Source organism: Urocitellus parryii, chromosome 4 (genome assembly GCF_045843805.1).
Source record: "Urocitellus parryii isolate mUroPar1 chromosome 4, mUroPar1.hap1, whole genome shotgun sequence".
Lineage (NCBI taxonomy): Eukaryota > Metazoa > Chordata > Mammalia > Rodentia > Sciuridae > Urocitellus > Urocitellus parryii.
Window position 1 is genome coordinate 201133224 of NC_135534.1, and position 23619 is coordinate 201156842.

The window sequence follows — 23619 nt, forward strand, 5'->3', positions numbered from 1 at the left end:
ACACACACACACACACACACACACACACACACACACACCCAAAAAGCCAACCTAGAGATAAGTATAAAGTTTTAACAATAAACTACATACACAAATCATTAAACATAACAAAGGTTTGGGGGTACAGACAATGGAAAGATATGCATGATATAGTATTTAGTGGTAGAAAATATGTTCCAATGCAATATTAACAGGTATGCTTATGGGATACATACTATGCAAATCTGGAAGAACAAATCAAAATATGCTCATTTCTGAGTGTTGCTACTTTCATATTGTTGCTTGTATATATGTGTGTGTGTGCGTGCGTGTGTGTGTGTTCCCTTCAAAGAGCATGTATATTTGCAATTTTTTAAGGTATAAACTGGGAGACAACCCAACAGTGTTGAATGATTGGGGGGGTGGGGGGATCCCGAAATACCAACACCTTGCTACCTGTCACATCTTTAATAGCAACAACTTATTCCTGAAATTTCTATACGGGGCCTGAAGGTCAATCCATGCATGAGTCAACAGTCCCAAAGTAGGACAGCAATCAATCAATACAAATAAATACATCATGCCTCTCTTTACCAGAGGTCTTAGGAGAGCTTCCTTGGGGCTGTCTTGGTTGTAGCTCAGTAGTACTGAGCCTACCTAGCACATGTGAGGCACTAGGTTCGATCCTCAGCATCACATAAAAATAAATAAATAAAGGCATAATGCCCATCTACAACTTAAAAAAAAGTCACCTTAGTAATAAAGACCTGTGCGCATATTGGCAAAGAGCTAGACCCCAATTATCCAGTATGGCACTCTGGCAAACAGTGCCAAACAGTACAGTCAGTGCAGCTAGCTGCAACAGACACGGACGGTGCTGAGCATTTCAAAGCACACTTCCACCTACCAGTTCTGCTTGCTCTTCAGACATGGCAGGTGACAGCAGCCCCACTTTACAACAGGGAAGACTGAAGCTCAGGTAAGGAACCTACCCACATCACGTGGTTAGCAAAGCTGGGATTTCATAGCCAGATCTATCTGAATTTAGAGTGTGTGGTATTCTTTCCATTCTACCATGTTTGCTCTTAAATAGCAAAGCCAAATGCTTTAAGTCAAGATTAGCAAGTAAGCCTGGAAGCAGCTATCTTTTCTTAGCTTCCCACCCCAAAAAAGCATCCCTTCAAGCTTCCTTTTTGTTCAGATTTCAGGAGAATGATCAACACACATCTGGATATAGTTAATTTGTGTGGTTTTGCTTAGAAGTTCAAGCAAGACTGAAATTTTAGTTAAATGATCTAAATGATTAAAATGTATTTAATCATTTAGATCATTTAACTAAAATTTCACTGATTAGCAATGCCACTCAGTACTTGTTCTAAGAGTACTGTATATTAAAATAGCCACACTAAAAAAAAAAAAAATTACTCTTTTTTATCCAAAGCCTCAGAAGATGCTTTTGATCTTATCAGCATTAGTACTCGATAGGTATCCTTCATGCAAGAATTGTTTTGGATTTTAGAATATTTGCCTATTCATAATTAGATAATCCAAAGGATGGAGCCCAGTTCTAAACAAAAAATTCATTTATTTCACATACATCGGAGACACATAGCCTGATTGTAAACTTATACAATATTTTTAGTGTGCCTGAGTTTTGATGAGATCTGTCACAGGGCGTCAACTGAGGAAATTTCCACTTGTGGAGTCATGCTGGCACTCAGATTCAGATTAGGAAACATTTCAGATTTGGGGTGCTCAACTTGTAGTTCAATTCGAACCTAACTTTTTCCTGAAAGAACAATTCAAGTCAGGGCAAATCTGAACTAGCCAGTGTTTTTTGTATTTTTTTAATGTTATTTTTACATATCAGAGTTCCTTGAAATGCTAAATCAAATTTAGCAATTCCATCATCTGTTATTAGTCATGCTAAAGAAATACTAAAAGACTGAAGTTACTTCCTAAAACCTGATGCCTAATCAAACTCTTTAAACAAGGATCTGAAAACTGGAAGGTAGAAATTTGCATTTTTAAATAAGATCTATGCTCACTCTCAGACTAAGGAAGAGGAAAACTCCGAAGGGTCTCTGACCCTAAATTCAGGTGTTAGGGTACTATTGTATAGAAAAGGAAACTGATGCTCAGCTACTTTCAACTAATTTGTGTAGGACAATACAGATGGGCCACAATTCAGAAGTGACTTCCCCTGGGCCTAGTAGGGTGCAGGCTCTGGGATCACACATTTGCATAGGAGGGCACAGCTCTGATGCTCCCTGCCTGCTTCCCTGGGCAGGGACTCCAAGCACAAGTCAGCTAAGCTACACCAGGAGGCAACATCCCTTCAAGCACAAAGTGATCCAAAACCATGCAGTGTAGTGCCCTGATGCCCTGGTTTCCCTCCCCAACACAAAAGAGATGACGAGCATGTGCACCTTCCTAAAGGGGCGGCTGTGAGGAAAGAACAAGATGAAACAAGCAAAGCAGAATGCCAAGGACATAGTAAGAGCTCAATAAAAGCTAGTTATTGTAATGACTTTAAAACAAGCTCCCCATCCTCCAGCAGCAATTTTATACACTTGTTCTCGACAAGTCCCCAGGCTGGCAGCTTTAATGGCAACAGAGGTCTTCAAAATTTCTTCTCTCAAAGTCACAAAGTTCCAAGAGGAAGCAGCAGGATATGGATTCCCACTGTTTTTCCCCAAATCAATTTAACCAGAACTTTACAGGAAAAAAAGGCTGCTCCTTCTGTTAAGGAGCAGTCCATTTTAAGCACCCAAGGACCTGTTTGCCACCATGGCCTGCCAAGGTGGAAGATATATGCAGCGATAAAGGAGTCACCCGCAGAACTTCTAATCCATCAGTGTCAGCTCTCCCTGACAGAGCGCTTAGTCACACTTGCTCATTGTTAGGCAACTAGCCACTCTTCCTGGGGAAAATTTGGTGCTTTCCACAGACCCATGGATGGGGGTCATTTTTCACTCCATTCCTGCTACAAGGCCTCATCTCCTGATACTAGTGCTTGCTCCGAGGACCAACAATGCCAACATGTGAAGAGCTGATTTATGAATATAAAACAACATTGGTGCCGGGGGACAGTGTTCAGCCACTAGAGAGCAGTGGAGCACCTCTCAAGGCTCAGTAAAATGGAGCCACAGACTAAATGGTTTAATTGTATGCATGTATTTCATTATAAGCCTTGGCCAAAAGCTTCTGAGTATGCGGCAAACCAAGCAATCAGACAATCTTGCATCGCTTGCTGAAATCCAGATTTGTCCTTTGTCAGCATAAACAGTTTAATTTGATGTTTTCACTCCTGAGTAAGCACTGAGTATTACATTTAAACCCTCGTGAGGGGAAAGAATGCTTCCTTTTCATCAGCAAATGTACTTCAATGTCAGAGTCTACCTTTTATTCCCAATGACTTTAAAAAAATTTTTCCCATTTCATACGCTTAAAAATACATTTTAAAATCATCCAACATTTTTCACTCCAAAACGAACTTCTCAAAAAGTACAGTTCCTAGTCTAAATGCAATGTAATATATATAGTCAAAGAGAAGTTAAATTTTTAAGTAAATAATTTAAAACACTACTTGAAGGGAACAGGAATTTTTCTTATAATTGCAATTGCAACATCTCATGGACCTGATAGTTTATAAACACTCCTAAGAAAAGACTAATAATCAGCGGCATTCAGGCCTAAAATGTGAAAGTTTTATTTTATTAATGCATTTAACTGAAATGCCATAGGTATGGGGAGAAAAAAATGCTCCCTTAAAACAGAGCACCACCTAACCCTATGTTTATGGGCTAACGTGGAGGATGAAAAAAATGGCTTACAGATGTGCCTCCTCTGTCTCCCACAGTGGCAGGCCCACAGTAACAGGAGCTCCCACTGAGCATGCTGTGGCACAGGGCAGACCCTGCACCCTCGTGCAGCACAAGCGTAAGGCATCCCTTACTCTGGCTCGATTTTCAAAACAACTTCCCAAATTGTAGGTCAGTCTACTCTGCAGGCCTTTTCCAAGTTTTATGTCTCTCAGGATCTTCGAGAACAAAAGGATCAGAGATTTTAATCATTGATAAAGCATACCTAGTTTTAATCTTAAATTAAGGAATATCTTGCCCACAGAGCTTATATGCAAACAAAAGGAAATCCTACTTACTGAAAAAAAGTAGGGAGGCAGAGACTTTTTTTATGTTACTTGGTAGAATAGATGGTATTATCTCCTTTTCAGAAATGGGAAAAAGCTAAGTTCAGAGAGATGAAGGAACCCACTCAAACTCACCCAGCCAATAATGGCAAAGTGGGAATCTGAACCCAGTTCTGAATGATAGCAAAGCCAACTGTTATGGTTCAGATATGAGTTGTCCCCCAAAAGCTCAAGTGTGAGACTGCAAGAAAGTTCAGAGGTGAAGTGATTGGGTTATGAGAGCCTTAACCTAATTAGTTTGTTCATCCATGATGAACAGATTAACTGGGAGGTAACCACAGACAGCCAGGATGTGGCTCAAGGAGGAAGGTTATTGGCCGCATGTCTTTGGGTATATATTTTGCCCCTGATGAGCACAGTACTTTATCTCTGCTTCCTGGTGGCCATGTACTGAGCTGCTTTCCTCTACTACACTCTTCCGCCATGATTTTCTGCTCACCTTGGGCCCAGAACAATGGAGCCAGCCATCTTTAGACTCAGACCTCGGAAACTATGAGCTAAATAAACTTTTCCACCTTTAAAATTGTTTTTGTCAGGTCTTTGGGTCACCACAGCAAAAAAAAAAAAAAAAAAAAACTGATTAAAACATCATTCTAAGCACTACCCAGGGAAAAGCCTGCTGTTGCATGAAGTGACTTTCCACTCATTCTGACCAATAAGAGAATAAAAGAAAGCAAGTTCCAGACCACAAAGTAGAAAGGTGCTTTTCTTTAGCAAGGCCAGTTCAGATCCAATTGTGAGATAAGAGCAGGTAAAGAAAAATTAGTTCACCACACTATCCCTAAAGTGGGGTCTAAAGAACAAACTTAAAACTGAGCATTTAATTGAACTCTTCTGAAAAACACTCCTGGCAAGAGTGAAATAAGGACTGAATTCAAATCAGAAAATATAAAACTTCATGATAAAATATCTGAGCTGGAAAAAAGAGGGAAATGCACTACACATTAATTCCATATTTTACCATTTTATGTATATATAAGAGATGTTCAATTTTTTTTAAATACCAAACCAAAAACAAAGTCCACTCTGATTAGAACAGATTAAGAACTGGCAACGTTGAGTACATTACCTTCCCTGTAACAATATGATGAATTTGTTAAAGGTTTTCTCATTTCCTAACATAATGGCACCATCTATTGGCTTAGTACCACCTTTGCAACAACCAGGAAGCAAGAGATATAATTAAATTTGCATGGGCTTTTGGTTCTCAGTTGTTTTCTTCCTGGCACTCCACAGCAGCATGAATTTTAAGATATAAAATCCTATGAATTGTACACTTTAAATCTTTTTAAATGCCCCTTATTTATATTGATCAAAGCAAGACAAAGTACCAGAGAAATATTTGTACATCGAACTGCACACAGAGAATATGGTGGCACTAAAAAATATTAAAACACCATGCACTAAACTTCTAGCATGTGCTGTTTCTTATACAGTATCTCACACATCCTCATACCTTTCCCCTGCCAGTTCCTCTAACCACAATTTTACAGGACAAGAAATCAAGGCACATAGCTAATGTGATTTTGGACTGAAGATCTGAACCCAGATTGATTCCAAAAACCAGCTCTTTCAACTGAGCCATGGTGCCTCAAAAAGCGATGCCAAGACCAACACTTGCACATCAAGTGCAGTGATTTGCACAGTGTGTTCACATACGCCATGGCATAACAGCACCCCAAGAACCTATGGCCTTCCCAAGAAACCAAACAAACAAAGGCCACCACAAACTGCACCAACTTCATTTTAGAAAGAGCAGATCTCTGGGTGGGTTTTTGGCTCAGAGGTGGAGCACTCGCCTAGCATGCATGGGGCACTGGGTTTGATCCTTAGCACCACATAAAGTAAATACATTGTGTCCACCTGTAACTAAAAAATAAACATTTATAGGGGGAAAAAAAAAAAAAAAGCAGATCTGAGGCTCCAAGCTCCAGCGCTTCTTGTAGAGTTCTAAGTTACACCTCCCGTAGCTACGGAAAAGCCCACTCTGAGCAGTCCCGGCTCCTCCCTCCCACAGCCCTTGGCAGGTAGACACACACCCACAGCAACACAGTCTTCCAGGACCTCTTCAGCAGTCAATTACATGAGGCCCTACTGTGGAATGAAGAATTACCAGCAACACCACAGCTATAAAGTCCACACACATGTCCTCTGAGGAGGCTCTTGTGAAGGTCCATGAACTAAATACAGCTGCTGCTAAATTCACATCTGATTTAAGAAATGAAAATGAAAATGGAAGAAATGTGTCATCATGAGAGTACTAATTTTATCTAACACAGGAGAACTTTCAACATCAAATCATGTGGAGACATCAAAATATCTGCACAAAGGTCTCACTTTAGTGTAAAAATGCAGGGAAAACGGCAAGTCCGAACCCCCTATTGATGTTCCAACTTAATTCTAGGATTCTTTTGGCAAAGCCATGAGACATCTGGTATATTTCCTCTTCTGTCCCTCATCTTTTTAACTGCTCAGGGGCCCTGTAAGCTGGGACTTGGTTTGTGCGTTCTAGTAATTAGGAAATTGTATATCCAGTTTATCTGGAGATAGAATTTTACCTGGATGGCCCTGGCAGTGACCCCAAGTCTTCCCTAATGGTGCATACCAATGTTTATTCCTCAAGTTAGTATTCCTAAATTGTCCAAGGGCCTCATTTCCAGGAATGTCATGCTTGAAATTTTATTCATATTAATTCTCTATGTGGATAAGCAGGCAAAAATAAAAATTTTATATACCTTGCCAATGCTGCTACAAGGAACACTGCCAAACTAATAGCAAAAGATGGTCCCCAAGCTTCTTCTGACACTACTTCAGTTTGCCTAATAAAGAAAAGCTGCCAAGTTCAAAGAATAAGCTAATTAATCTGAGAATTAAAAGAACTCACATTTTGTCTATTAAAAAATATGACTAAAGCCCCTCTCCCTTTCTTAATAACGTCATTCTCTCCCAGCTTTCAACAATCACAATCGATCAACCGAAGTCTCTTGAATTATTCTCTTAAAGAGAAGTGAAAGAAATCCTAGGGTTCCCATTCCCACTCATGCACTCCCTTGCTGCATGAACTTGGCAAGAAATCTCCAGGAGCCTCAGTTTCCTCAAGCAAGGATGAGAGCAGCCACATCTCTATTTGGCAAAGATTAAATCAGTGAAGTACCACCCCCCCAACAGCTGCCAGTACTATAGCTAAATAAGTGCTGCCATTCTTATGGTCATCCTTCTGTCCACAAAGAAGGCGTTAGGACAGGGCCACACCATGATGTGTTCAATGTATCTGTCTCCCAAGGAAACCCTCAAGAAGGCCAGTCCTCAGAGAGTGGGCTCCTGGACCCAGCACTCAATGCAGATACAGCTGCGCCTGCAGGTTGAAGATGAGCAAGACAGGGTGGGCAGCCAGGAATCATGTAAATGAAGGCAGCCCTCAGGCACCTGGCTAGTCGCCAATATGAGCCCATGGTAGATAAAATTTAGATACCCTTGTCTTAGGAATAATTTGTAGCTTCCAGCTCTTCCTGTCAAATCACTCAAAAAGAAAAAAAAGGTTAATTACAAAGTTTTTCAGTTTTGCTTTTATTTCTCATAACAAAAAAACTCCTAATTTAACAAAACATGAGAATTCAGATGAAACATTCAAGTCAAACTCATGGAGGCACGGAATTCAGGAGGGCCCTATTTAATCTGTTCTTCATGAAATTAAATGAATTAAAACAAAATCCATCAAAGTTTGGCAATTCTGGAGTTCTCTATGTCCAGCTGCCCTCAGAAACAAAGGAAGGGGCGGGAAAGAGGAAGAGGAAGGAAAAGACAAAATAACACAAAAATCAAAGCCACATTAGGAAGAAAGGCCCAATAAATATGGTTTTTAACATGCAGAGTTCAAAATCTACACATAGAGCAATTGAAAATATGGACAAAATGCCCATTGAGAATTTGGATTAATATTTTTAGTATTCAGAAACAAAACTTACTACTAAATAAAATAAAATCATAGTTGCTATGTTGAACCAGGGCTTGCTTAACAGAGACAAGGGTTCAAATCCCAGCTTTGCCACCTGCAGGCTGAATGATATTGGCTAATTTGCTAAATATCGTGAAGCTTTAGGTTTCTCATCAATAAAACAGCAATAACAGAATCCCTTGCATGGAATTTTAACTAAAAATAATGTGACAGCACCCAGCAGACTTTGGCACAGAGACACTGCATAAATATGTTTCACATTTAAAATAATACTAAGCTTCAACAACGACCAAAAAAGGACATGTCTTGCAAACAATGCTTTGTTCTAGTCTCTTACAGCTAACCTGAGGCCACATAAACAGAAGTCAATTTAAACCAACTCTAGGGGTGCTGTGAACAAACAATGAATAGCAGCTGAATTTCAGATGTTCTTTGGCACAAATAAGTTTAGAGAATGAAAAAATTAATTCACCATCAAATATTCATTGAGTTGCAGGACTCTGGGAGGAAGAGATGGCTGAGTGTTAAAGGAGCAAAAGGGACAAGGGCTAGGTAAAAAAGAGTTTGGCAGAGGCTGGAGTGCTCGAATTGGGATTTGCAACACAAGCCTAAATGACCAGGAGGGAAGGGCTTTGGGGCTAGACTTTGGGTGACAGGGGAGACACTCCAGGCAGCAGTCATTTCTGACAAAAGTCATCTTGGTAGCTATTCAGGGAGGTACAATGGAGGTTTAACAGGAAATGCAACGGGAAAAGGGTCAACTGGAAAGAGAAGTGGCCCAGGTGGAGGAGTTACAGCAACACTGCAGCCAAGAGACAGCAGGGGACTGGCAATGAGGAAGAAAACAGAAAATCAATGCCACAAACCCAGGATCCAGCCTAAGAGCTGGCCGGTTTCTGGAAGTCTGTAATGACAGGGGCCATCCCTACGGCCTCTGGACCCATCACATCCTCAACATCTCTGGCTACGATGCATCTCCCTGCCCCCAGCCTCCCACATGCCAATGCTCTCTACAGCTATCAGACTGCTCTAAAAGCAAATCTAAACCTACCACTACCTGGCTTGAAAACTCTAGGTGGAAACCTCCAGAAACAAAATCAAACAGCTCAGCCTACAGCACCAGGTCCATGTAAGGCCGTATTCAGTTTCGCTTCTGCTCTACACTCACAGCACAGCTCCTCTTCATCCTTCCCCACTGCTGCTTCTGCTTCCCTCTGTATACTACCCTCCCCCATCTACCTCCAGCAAACCCTGGCCTATCTGTTCCCTGGTCACACAGATCATACAGAGCCTAAAGAGCCTTTCCTTTGGGGGCAGAGTGGGGCAGTTAATTCCTATTCATCCATCAGATCTTAGCTTAAATGTTATTTTTCCCATTGTTTCACTTTATCAGAGACAAAAATACCCATTGTTGATAAGGCGGCAACAGAAAGGCATCCTTGTGTTCTCTCAGTGGAAGAGTAAACTAGTTATCTTTTAGGATTTGGCAATAGCTCTCAAAAAAGCATAAAGCACTGTACAGTTTATCATCTGTCACTCTTTGGGACTGCGCAACAGTTGTATTTCCTTCCTGTCTGGGGAACTCCACCCACACAAGAATGGGAGGCTGAACTGGACCAATCAGAAGTACCCACCCTTTCCTGTAAGGAGCCCTCTGGCAGCAAGAGGGAAAACAGAAGACACCCCTGGCTCTGAGGCCACTGAGGTCCAGTACTAGCTGCCCCAACCAGCCAAAGCTGATACAGAAGCATGATTTTTTACACTACTCTTAGCCCCAAACCCAGTTATTGCCCTCTCAGCTTTGTTGTGAACCAGGACCTGCTAGCCTTTGGAAAAAAAAAAAATTTCTTCTCCTTAAATCACCGGTGATTCTACTGCTTATAACAGAGAATTCTGACTGGCACATGAACATATCCCAATCTAGAAATTAAACAACTACAAATTTATCTAAATCAAGCATGTACTTGTGCAAATAGATGAAGGCACTTTGTTGCAAAGCTAAGAAAACCAAAGCATCAAAATATTCATTACTAGAAGAATGGGTCAGTGACCATGGTATAGCCAGAGAGTGATTCTATATGATCACTATTACAGAAATGACATATATCTAAACACACTGCTATAAACCCTTTTCAAAACAAATTAACTGTAAGGGAGAAACACTGTGTACTCCATAAGGGACAAATATGCATGCAGATAGATGATAGATCATAGAGAAAGGGTTGTGTGAAGGTGTATCATAAAACATTTCCCAGGAAAAATAAGAACCCTAACATTGATGACTTTGGAGGAACAACATGAAACAAACATTTCTTTGTCCCTCTTGAGTGTTTTGTTATGTTCATAAACTACTTTCATTAGAAAATGTTAAAGTGTCACTTGCTCAGAAAGGACTTACCAAACATCCATCATCCACATATTACTTCCTATTATTCTTTTGTTGTTGTTGTTTTGGTATTGGGGATTGAACCCAGGGGCGCTTAGCCATTGAGCCACATCCCCAGTCCTTTTGTATATTTTATTTAAAGATAGGGTCTTCCTAAGATGCTTTAGGGCCTCACTAAATTGCTGAGGCTGGCTTTGAACTCCTAATACTCCTGTCTCAGCTTCCTGAGCTACTGGGATTACAGGCATGTGCCACTGTGCCCAGCTTCTTCCTATTATTCGTGACTATCATTCTTCTCTAGGGGAATTATCACTGTGCATTCTTTTAGATTAAGATGTGTTCATCTAATGTCCATCTGCCCACCAGGCTACAGGTGCTGAAGTGGCACTGTGATGACCACCACATTCCCAGTGCCCAGCACAAATGATGTTAAATAAACACCTAATAAAAGTAAAGGGATTTTTTTTTTTTTTTTTTTTGGCAGAACTAGAGTTTGGACCCAAGGGTGCTCTACCACTGACCTACATATCCAGCTCTTTTTATTTATTTATTTATTTTTTTAGAGAGAGAGAGAATTTTTTAATATTTACTTTTTAGTTTTTGGTGGACACAACATCTTTATTTTATTTTTATGTGGTGCTGAGGATTGAACCCAGTGCCCCCCGCATGCGAGTGCGCTACCGCTTGAGCCACATCCCCAGCCCCCTTTTTATTTTTTAAGACAGGGTTTCATCAAGTGGCCAGGCTGGTCTCAAACTTAAAATTTTCCTGCCTCAGCCCCCAAAACTCCCTGGGATTATAGGGGTGTGCCACCACGCCCAGCCTTATTCTCCTTTTCAAGACTCAGCTCAAGGGAAGTGAAGCTTTTCCTAAATGACCATAGTTTAGAAGTGACCCTTTCTCCCACAGCCCCACTCACTCTTTGTACTTTTTATCTACTATCCTAGTTGGCATCTACCACTGTCTCCTATTAGATGATGAATATCTTGCAGGCAAAGGCCCTCCATTTATCGCTGTCTGCTACAGTGCCTTTACACAGAAGGCACTCAATACACAGATGAGTGAATGAACACGCAAGATCTCAAAGAAACAATGTGATTGCATATTAAATCAGACACTGCTGCTGTTTCTTTCTCAATCCAGTTTAGAATTACAAAGCAAACGCTTTCTAAATTTTTTTATAACCTTTATTATTTATTTTTATGTGGAGCTGAGGAGCAAACTCAGTGCCTCACACATGCTAGGCATGCTAGGCAAACACTCCACCACTGAGCCACAACCCCAGCCCCCAAAAGCAAATTTTTGTTTCTTTTTTGCTCCATTTTTTTTTCTTTGTTTCAGGGGGTGCCTGGGGGCAGAGTATGGAGACTGAACCCAGGTAAGCTATTCCCCTAGCCCTTTTTATATTTTTTACATTTTTTTTTTAGTTGTAGGTAGACACAATGCTTTTATTTTTATTTATTTATTTTTATGTGGTGCTGAAGATCAAACCCAGTGCCTCACCCTCACTAGGCGAGCACTGTACCACTGAACCACAATCCCAGCCCTATATTTTTTACTTTTGAGAATAGAATGGCTATCACTAAATTTCCCAGGCTAACCTCAAACTTGCAATCCCCCTATCTCAGCCTCCTAGGCTGCTGGAATTATAGGCACCACCATGCCTGGCAGGAGTGTTTCCAAAAGAAAGTATTCCATAAACCCAGAGCTGTACACCCATCATTCTGAAGTCAAACCACACTTGGGGAGGTTAAAAAAAAAAACAAAAAAAAACACTGCAATGAGAACAAAGCAAAAGGCAGGTCTCAGAGGTAAAATAAGCAGACTCACATCCATGCGACTACTCACTGTCAACAACTTTTCCTAAATTTAGCTTTGTGTTACAAAAAATTACAGTTCAAAAACAAAAGAAATTAATTCAATTTTCCCATTTTAAAAATGAAACTGCTTTGTACTAATGTTAAATTTCCTGAAATTGATGATTTTATCCAGGTAATGAAAGAGAACTCCTTGAAAGATTTAGAGGTGGGGAGCTATTTACTCTCAAGTGATTCCAAACACAAAAAATAATGGTAATAATGATGATGATGATGATGATGATAAAGACAATGATGATGTTGTGTATGTAAGGTAAAATGTTAAAAACTGATGAATCTGGGTAAATGATTCATTATATGCTGTCAACTTTTCTGTGTATGCTATTTTTCTGCCAAGCTTGAAATTTTTCAAATAAAAAATAATAGAAAAGGTTATTCTATCTTACCGCCACTTAAAAGTCCTAGATGGGGAGACATAAAAGCAATACTTTAATGGAAATAAAAACTACATTTGAATAAAGCAATTCTAAAATTACTCTAAGTATCTTCATTTTAAAATAATTACAAAGTTCCATCCCTATGGTATCTGAGGGTAAATCATTCTCTCCAACAAACAGGGAACATCTGTTGTAGAAAACCTTGTAAGAAGCTAAATAACACAACGGGAGAGCAAAGTCTCAAATTGGCAATTTCCAATATTCAAGGCAGCAGACTTCTAGCTAGTCAAGACAACCAGACAATATAAGCAGTTGGAAAAATACCAGCTGCATGACTATTCAAATTTTGGGACTTATACCATCTAACTCAGATATTTAACAAAAACATTAGAGTCTGAAAAGTCCTAATCCTTCTAAGTATAATTTTATCACTGGTTTGTTGTTGTTGTTGTTTTTAATGGGATCATTAAAAGAAAATTCTCTCATCTAGCAGTGCTGAAACACAAACATAAAAAGCTGATCTGAAAAGATTTACTACTATTTATAGGCCAGACACTGGAGCAGATGTTCTATATACAGCTCCTTGTCGTGAAAAGCACCTGGTATGTAGGCAATACTGACATTTCACAGCTGAGGGAATCAAGGTTCAAGGTGGATTCAAACACTCATGATTTCTCAGACACTAAATGGTAAAGAGGGACCACAGTCACTCACAGCTTTAAAAAACAGAAAACCACGCTCTGCATATACCAGTCATGCTCAGAAGTGAGGCCTCAACTCTACCTTTCCATCTGCCCAGAGGGCTCTTCCACTCAAATCTCACTTTCATCATGAGACCTACCCCAACCTTCCTATTGAACTCTGCAATCTACCTTCCACCCTCTCACTTGCCCACCACTCCAAAGTACTCTTATGCTGCATGTATCTTTTAACTTTTTGTTTTCATCTTTGTAAATTTATACAGAGATGTAAGAAATAATACAGAGTTCCCAAATACCCTTGACCCAGTTTCCCCAAAATACATTACTACTGTAAAATATCACTGTATAATAAACACAAGGAGGGGAAAAAAGCATTTTTTTCTCCAGTATTTTTGCTTCTTAACATTATAAATGTATTTTATAGTTGCTTACTGTCTGCTTCCTCTAAAAAAAAAAAAACTCCTCATAGAAAGGAATTTTTCTAAATTTTGTCTGCATACATCAAGTTTAATCCATAGTAAGCATTCAATAAATATTTATCAAAGCACTGAATTTCACTGCCTCCTTTAATAGGAAACATACCACACTTCAAAGACCAACCTGGCAATAGGAGAATTCTGAAACATAAATAAAACATCAAACTCACCCATGGTGACATAAGGCAACTTGTCAGTTGACCCGTGAGGATAGATGCTGTAGAGATGAGGGCCAGTGACATCTACACCTCCTAAAACTAGGGCTGCACCAATGTAACCTTGATACCTGGTGATGAGAGTATGCATAAGGAAAAAAACATCAGTCTGCATGGCACCACTGTAACTTAATCAAAAGCTGCATGAGAATTCAGACAATAAAAAGTTTTTCTTATATTGTTTCATTAAGGGATTATTACTTTTATGGGAACAAAAAAGAGAAGGGAATTAACATTAGAGGGACATCTATGCGGTATACTGTGTGAAGTACTCCACATACCTCATTTCAGCTCAGCCTCAGCCTCCTTTAAAAGAGGACACTATTATATGAAAAATGTGCTCTATATGTGTAATTAAGAATTGTAATGCATTCCGCTGTTATATATAAATTTTTTTAAAAAAGGACACTATTGCCAGGCTCGTGGCCCACACCTGTAATCCTAGAAACTCAGAAGGCTGAAGTGGGAGGATCCCAAGTCTGAGGCCAGCCTTACCAATTTAGTGAGACCCTGTCTCTAAAATATAAAAAAAGAATCTGGGGATGTATTCAGTGGCAAAATATCCCTGGACTCAATCCCAAGTATTACCCCTGCCCCCAAAAGTACTATCATTCACACATAAGAGAAAAATCAACCCAGAGACATTAAGTACTTGCTCAGTGTCTGAGAGTAAGTTTAGCTTACTCCAAAGATCACAAGCACTGTCGCCTTCACACCTCTCTGTGATTAGCAGATAAGCCCCCTTCAGAGTTAACAATGAAGAGCTACCCAGCTCTTCTAAAAACCAACCTTATCACAGACACAACAGGAAAATGGCTCATGTCAAAAAATACCTTGCCTCTGAACTCAAATCACAGATATAAGCTCACATTGAATAAAAGGAAAGCATTTCATCATTTAGAAACATAAATAATAACTCCATGAAAGCCTTTAAACCACTGCTCCTACCATAGGACAAAGCTGTGCATTTTCAGGAACACAGAGAAATACATTTCCCACCTCATTCCACTTGGTCACATTATCTGTTCCTCTGGACTCTTTACACAGTTGGTTTATTTACCATTTCTATATATTATTTTCCCTGTATTCAGTTCACCTGCCATTAGAGTTGCTATGCTGGATAAAGATGCTGAATTTAAACTTCTCTGCTGTTAGCCTTACCTCCTTGAAAAGAAAAGTAAAACACACACACACTGAACTTGCCATATGATATAATCATTGAAACTGATACAAATAAATTAACATAAAGACCAAAAAGTCATAGTTTTAGACTGAGAAACAGCTACACACCAAAAAGCATTTGGTGAACAGATTAGTCAAGTCCAGCATTTCCCCCGTATTTTGATTACCAAACTGTTATTTCAAAAAGAATCTTCCACTTTTAAATAAAAAATTCAATATTAGCAAAGAATCTTAGAGGAAGCCTGAAGAGGGAACATAGGCCAGATGGCAGGGAGCAACTGGTCCACAGGCATCAAAAATTATAATATTGATCCATGGTTCTTAAACACAATTCCACAGACCCCTTTGAAAAACTGACTAAGACTCTGGAACCCTCCCCCAACAAGATCACAGAGGTTTTTTTTGTAATTCAAGAGGTTCTAGATCTCTAGAACTCCTCCATGGGTTCAAGGGGGAAAGCTCCTGATTCTAAGCTGTCTACTAACAGGAACAAGATGCACAGTACAGAATTAAGTGAACAGAGTAAGTTACAAAACATCACACATAATGGCATGCCATTCTTGTTAATATGTAAATATGAGAGTATAAGTATAGAATGAAAAAATACATCTCAAAGATTTTCAGCCACCCCCCCCCGCCATCATAAGCCTTGCTTCTTTATTCCTTTACCCCTCAAAAGTCAGAGAGCCAGAAACTAGTATCTTTACTTTATTGAGAAAGAAACTGTGTTGAGAAAAGATGGAGTGAACTGCCAAAGTCACATAGCTGGCAGTGATGTAGAAGGAACTTGAACCAAAGTGCCAAAGTAAAATTCTAAGCTTTTTCCCCCTTTCAACACTCTGATTCACCAAAAAATGACAACAGGGCATAAAAGACTAAACAACCCTGGATTAAATTTTTACATGTTCCTCTCAAAACTATTTGATAAAATTTAATTTTTACAAAGTGTTATTAACCTAAAAATGATAAAACATTGAAAAAAAATACTTCATAATTCCTGAAATATTCCAGGAAGAATGATTAAAATACTTGCTAAACTATTTTGCTAAACACATTAAATGACCTTGCAAGGAATCTTGAAATACAATATTTATTTATGGCAACTTTAGAAGTTTGAAAATTGTTTAAAATGTAATGAACCACATTAGCCACCAGAGGGAGCTTTGTATTTAAAATTAAAATCCACAAATGTCTATGGCACTCAGTAGGTGTGCTTCAACAAGCTCCACTCACAATACAGCTAAGAATTTAACTGGTTGGCAACAACACTCCTGGATCATAATGATGATTATATACACAAAGGCTCAGCACGGCCAGAGCAGGAATTAGGTAGAATAGGTTTCCTACCCACATGACGCCAAGTCTTAATTTTCTCATCTGTAAAATGGAAACTATACTAATATCCTTGCTGCATATACACTACTGAGAAGCCAGAGCAAGACATGTAGATGAGGACCCTCAAGGGAACAGCCATGTAAGAAACAGAGAGAACTGAGCCAGGGAGGAACTGTGACAGGGCACTCCTACATCTAAGGTGATATTCACCACTCAGTTCCAGAACATCTTTCTGAATTCTTTTCCAAGCCAGAAACTTGTGTATTTTTAATTCAAATCTCCAACTTTATAAATTATTAGCCACTGTTTTTTTTAAATGCCATGTGACCTAAGTAAACTCCTCTAAAGACCATGGCCTATGACCTACTAGTTCATCATCTTTCTATTCATGCTTTCCTTTAATTCTCACAAAAATCTCTAGGTATCATGATGTCCATTCCACATATAAGAAAAAAGAAGAAAAAGAAGAAAACTACTGAAAGTGAGGCAGGTCACAAAAGAAGTCAGTATTCCAACTCAAAACTAAATGCCCAGCCTACTTCCACTATAATAAATAATATAATAAAGAGGCAGTCCTCTCTTACATATAGCAAATGAGAAAATGGACTTAAGATGTGAAAACTGTCAAGACCTACACAAACATAAAGTAATGATGTGATTATTAAAGAAGAAAAAACAAAACTACTCATAGGTTGGCATCAGCATAGGGTGAAGTTCAGGCAACTCACTACATGTCTATAAGCCTCAGCCTGCTCATTTATAAACAGGAGACAGTTAATAGCCCCTCTCTCACAGTTAAAGGATAAAGTGGGAACAGGCATAAAGCACTTTAACACAGAGCCTAGAATGGAATTAAGGGACAGATAATATCAATATTATCATACTTACTCACTACACTCAACTACAAGTAGTACTATTCACTGCATTGTTATTTAGCCCCTAAAAGAGGGAGAAGAAAAAAATCATCTGTGTGTTGGACGTGGAGAGGTGAGATTTGTAGGACAAACTCAAAAGTTCCCCCAGCTCTCACTTTCCTACCATGAACAAAAGATTGCTTTTATCCTGTAATATCCTTTTACTTCAGGAAATTACTCACCTGGATGCCTGTGATTTATTGGGGAGAGGGAATCAGACCCCATAAATTTATATTCACTATCAAATGCCTTCTGAAATTAAAATGACTTTTTATTTAATAACAATTGACTTCTGAAATAAAATGTGTACTTCGGAATGTTTTTTCTCTAGCTTCCAGGTTTCCCTTGGCTAAGTATCTAACATATGAGAAAAAGATGCTAAAGAAATCCCTGTCCTGGAATCTTACCTGAAAAGCATCTGCTTCAGCATCCGATTGGCCGTTACAACTCTGGGAAGGCGGCCAGTAGAGAGGGAGTGGAGCTCCAAATTGGAAGAAATGAGCTGGGTTGTCATGTCTGTGTCTGCTGCTGTCCCAGCACCACAACAACTAAAAAATACCACGAGAAACTTAGCTGACATTCAATTACCAGGAGTCTCAATTAGAAGCTGAGTTCAAGTATACAGAGAGGATTTAAGTCTATCTGCAATGCAATTACTCTAATCAATCTTAAGTAAACCCAAAATTGAGAATACACATTCAATTATATTCAAATATGTTTTCTACAGCCCAGTGAACATTTCAAAATCACTGGTTTCTATGAACCTAACAGAGTGCATATTTTCGTAATACTACAAATGTATCCAGTGCTACAAAAAAGCAAGGTGTGTTGTAATTCAATATCTGCCAAGTATTTACTACCAGATACCAGTCATAATACCAAGCACTGGAAACAAAGAAAATGTAATTTAGGCTAAGTGTAGTGGCACACACCTATAACCCCAGAGACTCAGGAGGCTGAAGCAGGAGCTTCAGGAGTATCACAAATTCAAGGCCAGTCTCAGCAACTCAGCGAGGCTCCAAGAAATCTAAAGAGACCCTGACTCAAACTGAAAAATAAAAAGAACTAGGAATTAGCTCAGTGGTAGAGTAACCCTGGGTTCAATTCCCAGTACCTAAAATAGAAAATATAATTTGATTCTTAATTCCCAAACTGAGTGGATGAGACAAACAAAAATTGTAATATACCACATAATAAAGTATAGTAACATAAGTATAACATGCTCTGAGAAACTAGAGGAGAGATTAGTTCTGATCATTAACAAAAGGTTTTCTATGAACTGGATTTGGAAGAATGAAAACATTATACAAGGGATTTGGAAGATGTATTTGGTATTAAGAGTACTGGCCTGGCAGGTCCAAGGCCCTAGGTTTGGTCCATAGGCATACACAGACACAGACAGACAGACAGACACACACACACACACACACACACACACACACACACACACACCCCTCTCTAAGCAGAGAAAAGAGAGTATTTCTAAGCAAAGAGACTAGTATGCAGAGGTGATACAACTTAGAAATAAGGGAAACAGGAGGGTACAAGGGAATAGGGACAATACAAGAGGAACTAGAGCATGGGGTAATGGCAGCCAAAAGAGGCTGAAAGGTAATCTTTTTGTAACACTGTACAGAGTCTTAAATGTCATGCTACAATTTTGACTTTATCCTACAAGTAAAGTGAAAATGTGAAAAGTCTTCTGAAAAGTTTTTTTGTTTTTTTGTTTTTTTTTTTTTAAAGAAAAGGGACAAAATCAGATCTTTGTGTTTTACAAAGTCTGGTAGAGCAGAAGAGTAACAATGACAACTCCAATATTCCAGTTGAGAAAAAAACACAAATGTCAGTCTTAACAGAGGGAGGGATAGAAGAAAATGGATTCAAGATACAGAAGGCAGAACTGGCTACCAAATTAACTTAAGACTAAAGAGAGGACTTGTAAATAACTTAGGTGACAGGTAGGTGGTAATAACCTTTTAAGGAGATAGAAAATACAAGTTGAACAACAGGTTTCGGGGAGAATGATAGTAAGTTCAATTGTATCCCTGACATTTGAAAATTTAAGAGCTACTCAAACTAATCAATACTTACTAAATATTAGGAGATATGAAGTGAATTTTTGAACAGTTCTTGTCAGCAACAACCATCCCTTCAGTAGCTCTTGTATCTGCTCCAAGAACTATCCCATCCTATTTAAAAAAAAAAAAAAAAAAAAAAAAAAAAAAAGTTTTAAACAATTTTACATATATAAGCCACAGTTCTCCTTTCCAGTTAGGGAAAACAATGTTAGTCATATCCTGCTCCCACAATCCCATACCACCAAAAATGCACCAAAAAATACTGTTCTACATGCTCAGGATTAACAAAAGACTGCTTTTTTTTAGTTACCAATGGATTTTTTTTCCTTTATTTATTTATTTATATGTGATGCTGAGAATCCAACCCAGGGCCTGACACATGACAGGCAAGCGCTATACCACTGAGCCACAACTCCTGCCCCACAATAGGCTTCTTAATAAACATTACAGCTTGAATCCTGAGTAGGTGTCAAGAATTAACACTCCCATTTTCTATTAAGATTCAGTGAATTCCTTACAAATCACAGAGCTAATCTGAGAAAAATCTCCGTTAAGTCCCAGAAATTTTTCCATTAAAATAGGCACCTCTGCCAATTTGTTTTTTAAAAATGTCGCCTTTCATCTGAAACATTATTCATCATCCCTTTTGATCTTTACAACAATTTAAGGCAAGAAGTATCCTTATCTGATGAATGGAAAAGGTATAACCACCAGAAGTAACATGAACTGCCCCAAAGTGGAAGCATAACAAAAACGTGAGACCTAACCCCAAATTTTGTGCTCTTCAGTGACACCATCCAGCTTCCTAAAGTAACTTAAGAAAGAGCAGATTATCCTCCAATCAAAATCCTAAGTGAGGAAAGAATACACCTGTAAGCACACAAAACGTCCTGGCAAAAGCAGTCTCTTTTAAAAGACTTTTTCCTGATGCTCTCTATAATATTTGCCCTTCCAGACCCAGCTGAAAGAGACAAAGGAGTCCAAGTGGCCTGGTTCTTGTTATCACTCCGTCACCGCGGCTCTTAGCCTGCCCGGGCTTACCTTATAGACTACCCCCGCGATGGTGGTGCCAGTTTTCCGGGCTTTTGGAAGCTTATACCCCTTCTTCGCAAAGTCCGCCTCCAAGATGGCATTCCTGAGAGCACAAGTGGAAACAAGAGAGTTAATGGGAGAGACCACACTAAAGTCCTGGGAACTCGGGAAAAGGAAAACTATAATCTGCTGTCACCCCTATCTGTTCAATAAATCCTCCCACCATCAGCACTATCGCCCCTTTTTTCAGATAAGCGTCTCAGAGAGGACCGACGACTCGCCTAAACTGAGGGAGACAGATACCGTGTTCCGCATCGCTGGGCAAACGAGAGGCCCGACTCGTCCACGAGAGAAACCCACGCTCAGGCCGATTCCCCTGAGTCACACGAGCCCCGGGCCCCGTCATCCTCCCTTCGCTCGCACGTTCCCGATGTGGCCGTGGCCCAACTCCGACCCCGGCACGGCACTCCCACTCCCGCCCAGAACGCGACCCGGGGCACGGTCGAACCTGCGGCAGTTCTCAAAAGAGAACCCTCCAACCGGTGGCTCATACACCGACACAGCCGCCATCTTTCCAAGAAAGTATTTCCGGGCCGGAGGCGGGGCAAATAAAAACAGCCGATCACTTCCGGCGCCGCCAGCAACCAGCGCTGAAGGGGAGGGACAACCTGCAAGGCGAGTGGTTGATCTTAGAGTCCTGATTCCTAGAGAGGCTCAGAGATGTTTGTGTATGTACAGCGCCTCGAGTGGCACGGAGGATAAACACACCCAGAGCAGGGGGAAAAAATGTGGTAAAAGCGCCTGCCACCAGGTTTACACCAGACCTATTTCTACCATTTATGGGGCTCTGAGACGTTGACACCCAAGTCCCACACAGCTCCACCAACTCCTTCCATTGGGCAAATCCTCTCAGATCTCTGAATCTGTTCTCTCCATTGTCAACCGAACCACACGCCTTCCTCAAAAAAAAAGAAGGATAAGCTCATGAAAAGATGCCCCATGCCATGAGTTACCAAAGAAACGCAAATCAAAATCACAGTGAGACACTGCTTTGCACCCACTAGGACGGACGGCTGTGCTCAGGAAGAGAAAAGATCACAAGGCTGGAGAGAATGTGGAAAAATTAGAACTCTCGTTTGTGGCTGGCAGGAATGTAAAATGGTGCAACTGCTCCAGAAAAGGATCTGGCCTTGCCCTGAAAGTATTCACCTCTAGGCATACACCCAAGGGAACTGAAGGAGCTTGTTCCGGAGAGCTTGCACACGAATATGCACAGCAACGTTATTCATAATAGACAAATAATGAAAACAACCCAAATATCTATAAAAGTGGATAAACAAAATGTGGCCTATCCATATAGCTGAATATTATTCAGCGATAGAAAGGAATGAAGCACAGATTCACACTATGGCAAGGCTGAACCTTGAAAACATTATGTAAGGTAAAGAAATCTGGCACAAAAGGTCACATATTGCACAATTCCAGTGATATTCATATATATGTATGTAAAAATCATACATATTCCATATTTTACACATATATATATATGAAATGTCCCTAATAGGCAAATTCATAGAAACAGAAAGCAAATTGCTAAAGACTGGGGAGGAGGGACTGGGGAGTGACTGTTTAATGGGTACAGCATTTGAGGGGGTGATGAAAATGTCCTGGAGTTAGTGATAAAGGTTTCGTAAAATATGACTATGCTAAAACATTGAAGCTCATGTCTTAAAATAGTTAAAATAGGGGCTGGGGCTGGGGCTCAGTGGCAGAGCACTTGCCTAGCATGTGTGAGGCACTGGGTTTAATCCTTAGCACCACCTACAAAAAAAAAAATAAATTAATTAAATAAAGGCATATTGTCTCTCTACAATTACAAAAAAAAATTAATAGTTAAAATAGGGCTGGGATTGTGTCTCAGTTGTAGAGCACTCACCTAGCATGTGAGAGGCCCTGGGTTCGATTCTCAGCACCACATAAAGGTAAATTAATAAAGGTATTGTGTCCATCTACAACCAAAAAAATATTTTTAAAAAATAGTTAAAATAGTGAATTTCATTATGTAAGTTTTATCTTGATCTTTAAAAGGTTGCTGTATTATACATGGAAACCATCTATACTGACACACACAGCAGCTTCTCAGAAATAGCTGTTATTGTTAATACATTAATTTCCTCCTGCCAACAACTCTAGGAGGTAGCTCTGAAATTGAAATAATTTTGCTAATGGAATTTAAGGCTCATTGGGTGAGATAACTTGCTCAAATTTTCATAGTAAGTCAGTGACAGCCTCAATGACTGTGAAGTTGTTATAAAGGTGGGTGCTTCCTGGGAACTGAGGCAGTGCAAAGACCACCCACCCTTCAAACTCCTATTCTTGCTATCAAGTCAGAAAGATTTCAGACATGCCCCTTAGGGTAACAGGAATGAGTTGATTGAAGGGTTTGGAAAAGGGAAAGAGGACACTGTCAAGGGAGAGGGGAGCGTGAGGGCCGGTCCTGGAGAGTAAAATTGATCAAGTTATATCATGAATATGTCACAATGAGTCTCACTATTATATATAATTATTATGCACCAGTAAAAAATGCTTTCAAAAGTAAAAAGAAAAAAAGAAAAACTCCCCCTTCAGGATAACTTGGGTTCCTCCTATGGACATTATTTTAGGCCTGCATTTCTCCTGCAGACAACAGGTAGTTGGCTGAAGAATGTGACATGACCTGTCCACTTAAGCCAGGCAGAGCTGCAGGGAAATTGTTTATTAGAAAATAAAGCATATGGGGATCAGCACAGTGGGGCCCCGTTTATAGAATTATGATCTCAACCTCATGTTCCCACCATTCACACCTGTCTGCCTCTAACAGAAGAATTAATTTATTCACTCAGCAAATATTTATTGAGCACCT

The 23619-nt window shown here is 39.7% G+C and overlaps 1 protein-coding gene across 1 annotated transcript in view; it reads right to left on the reverse strand.

Moving 5' to 3' along the window:
• Psmb7 (proteasome 20S subunit beta 7) overlaps window positions 1-21332 on the reverse strand; it is a 53730-nt gene extending 32398 nt beyond the window's left edge. The window contains exons 1-5 of the mRNA XM_026386373.2: window positions 21226-21332; window positions 20727-20820; window positions 19699-19796; window positions 18015-18155; window positions 14132-14247 (exon numbers count right to left, since the gene is read on the reverse strand). Of these exons, the coding sequence (XP_026242158.1) occupies window positions 14132-14247; window positions 18015-18155; window positions 19699-19796; window positions 20727-20820; window positions 21226-21287 (511 nt within the window). The 5' untranslated portion in view covers window positions 21288-21332. The remainder of the gene's footprint in view (window positions 1-14131; window positions 14248-18014; window positions 18156-19698; window positions 19797-20726; window positions 20821-21225) is intronic.
• Window positions 21333-23619: the final 2287 nt, after the last annotated feature.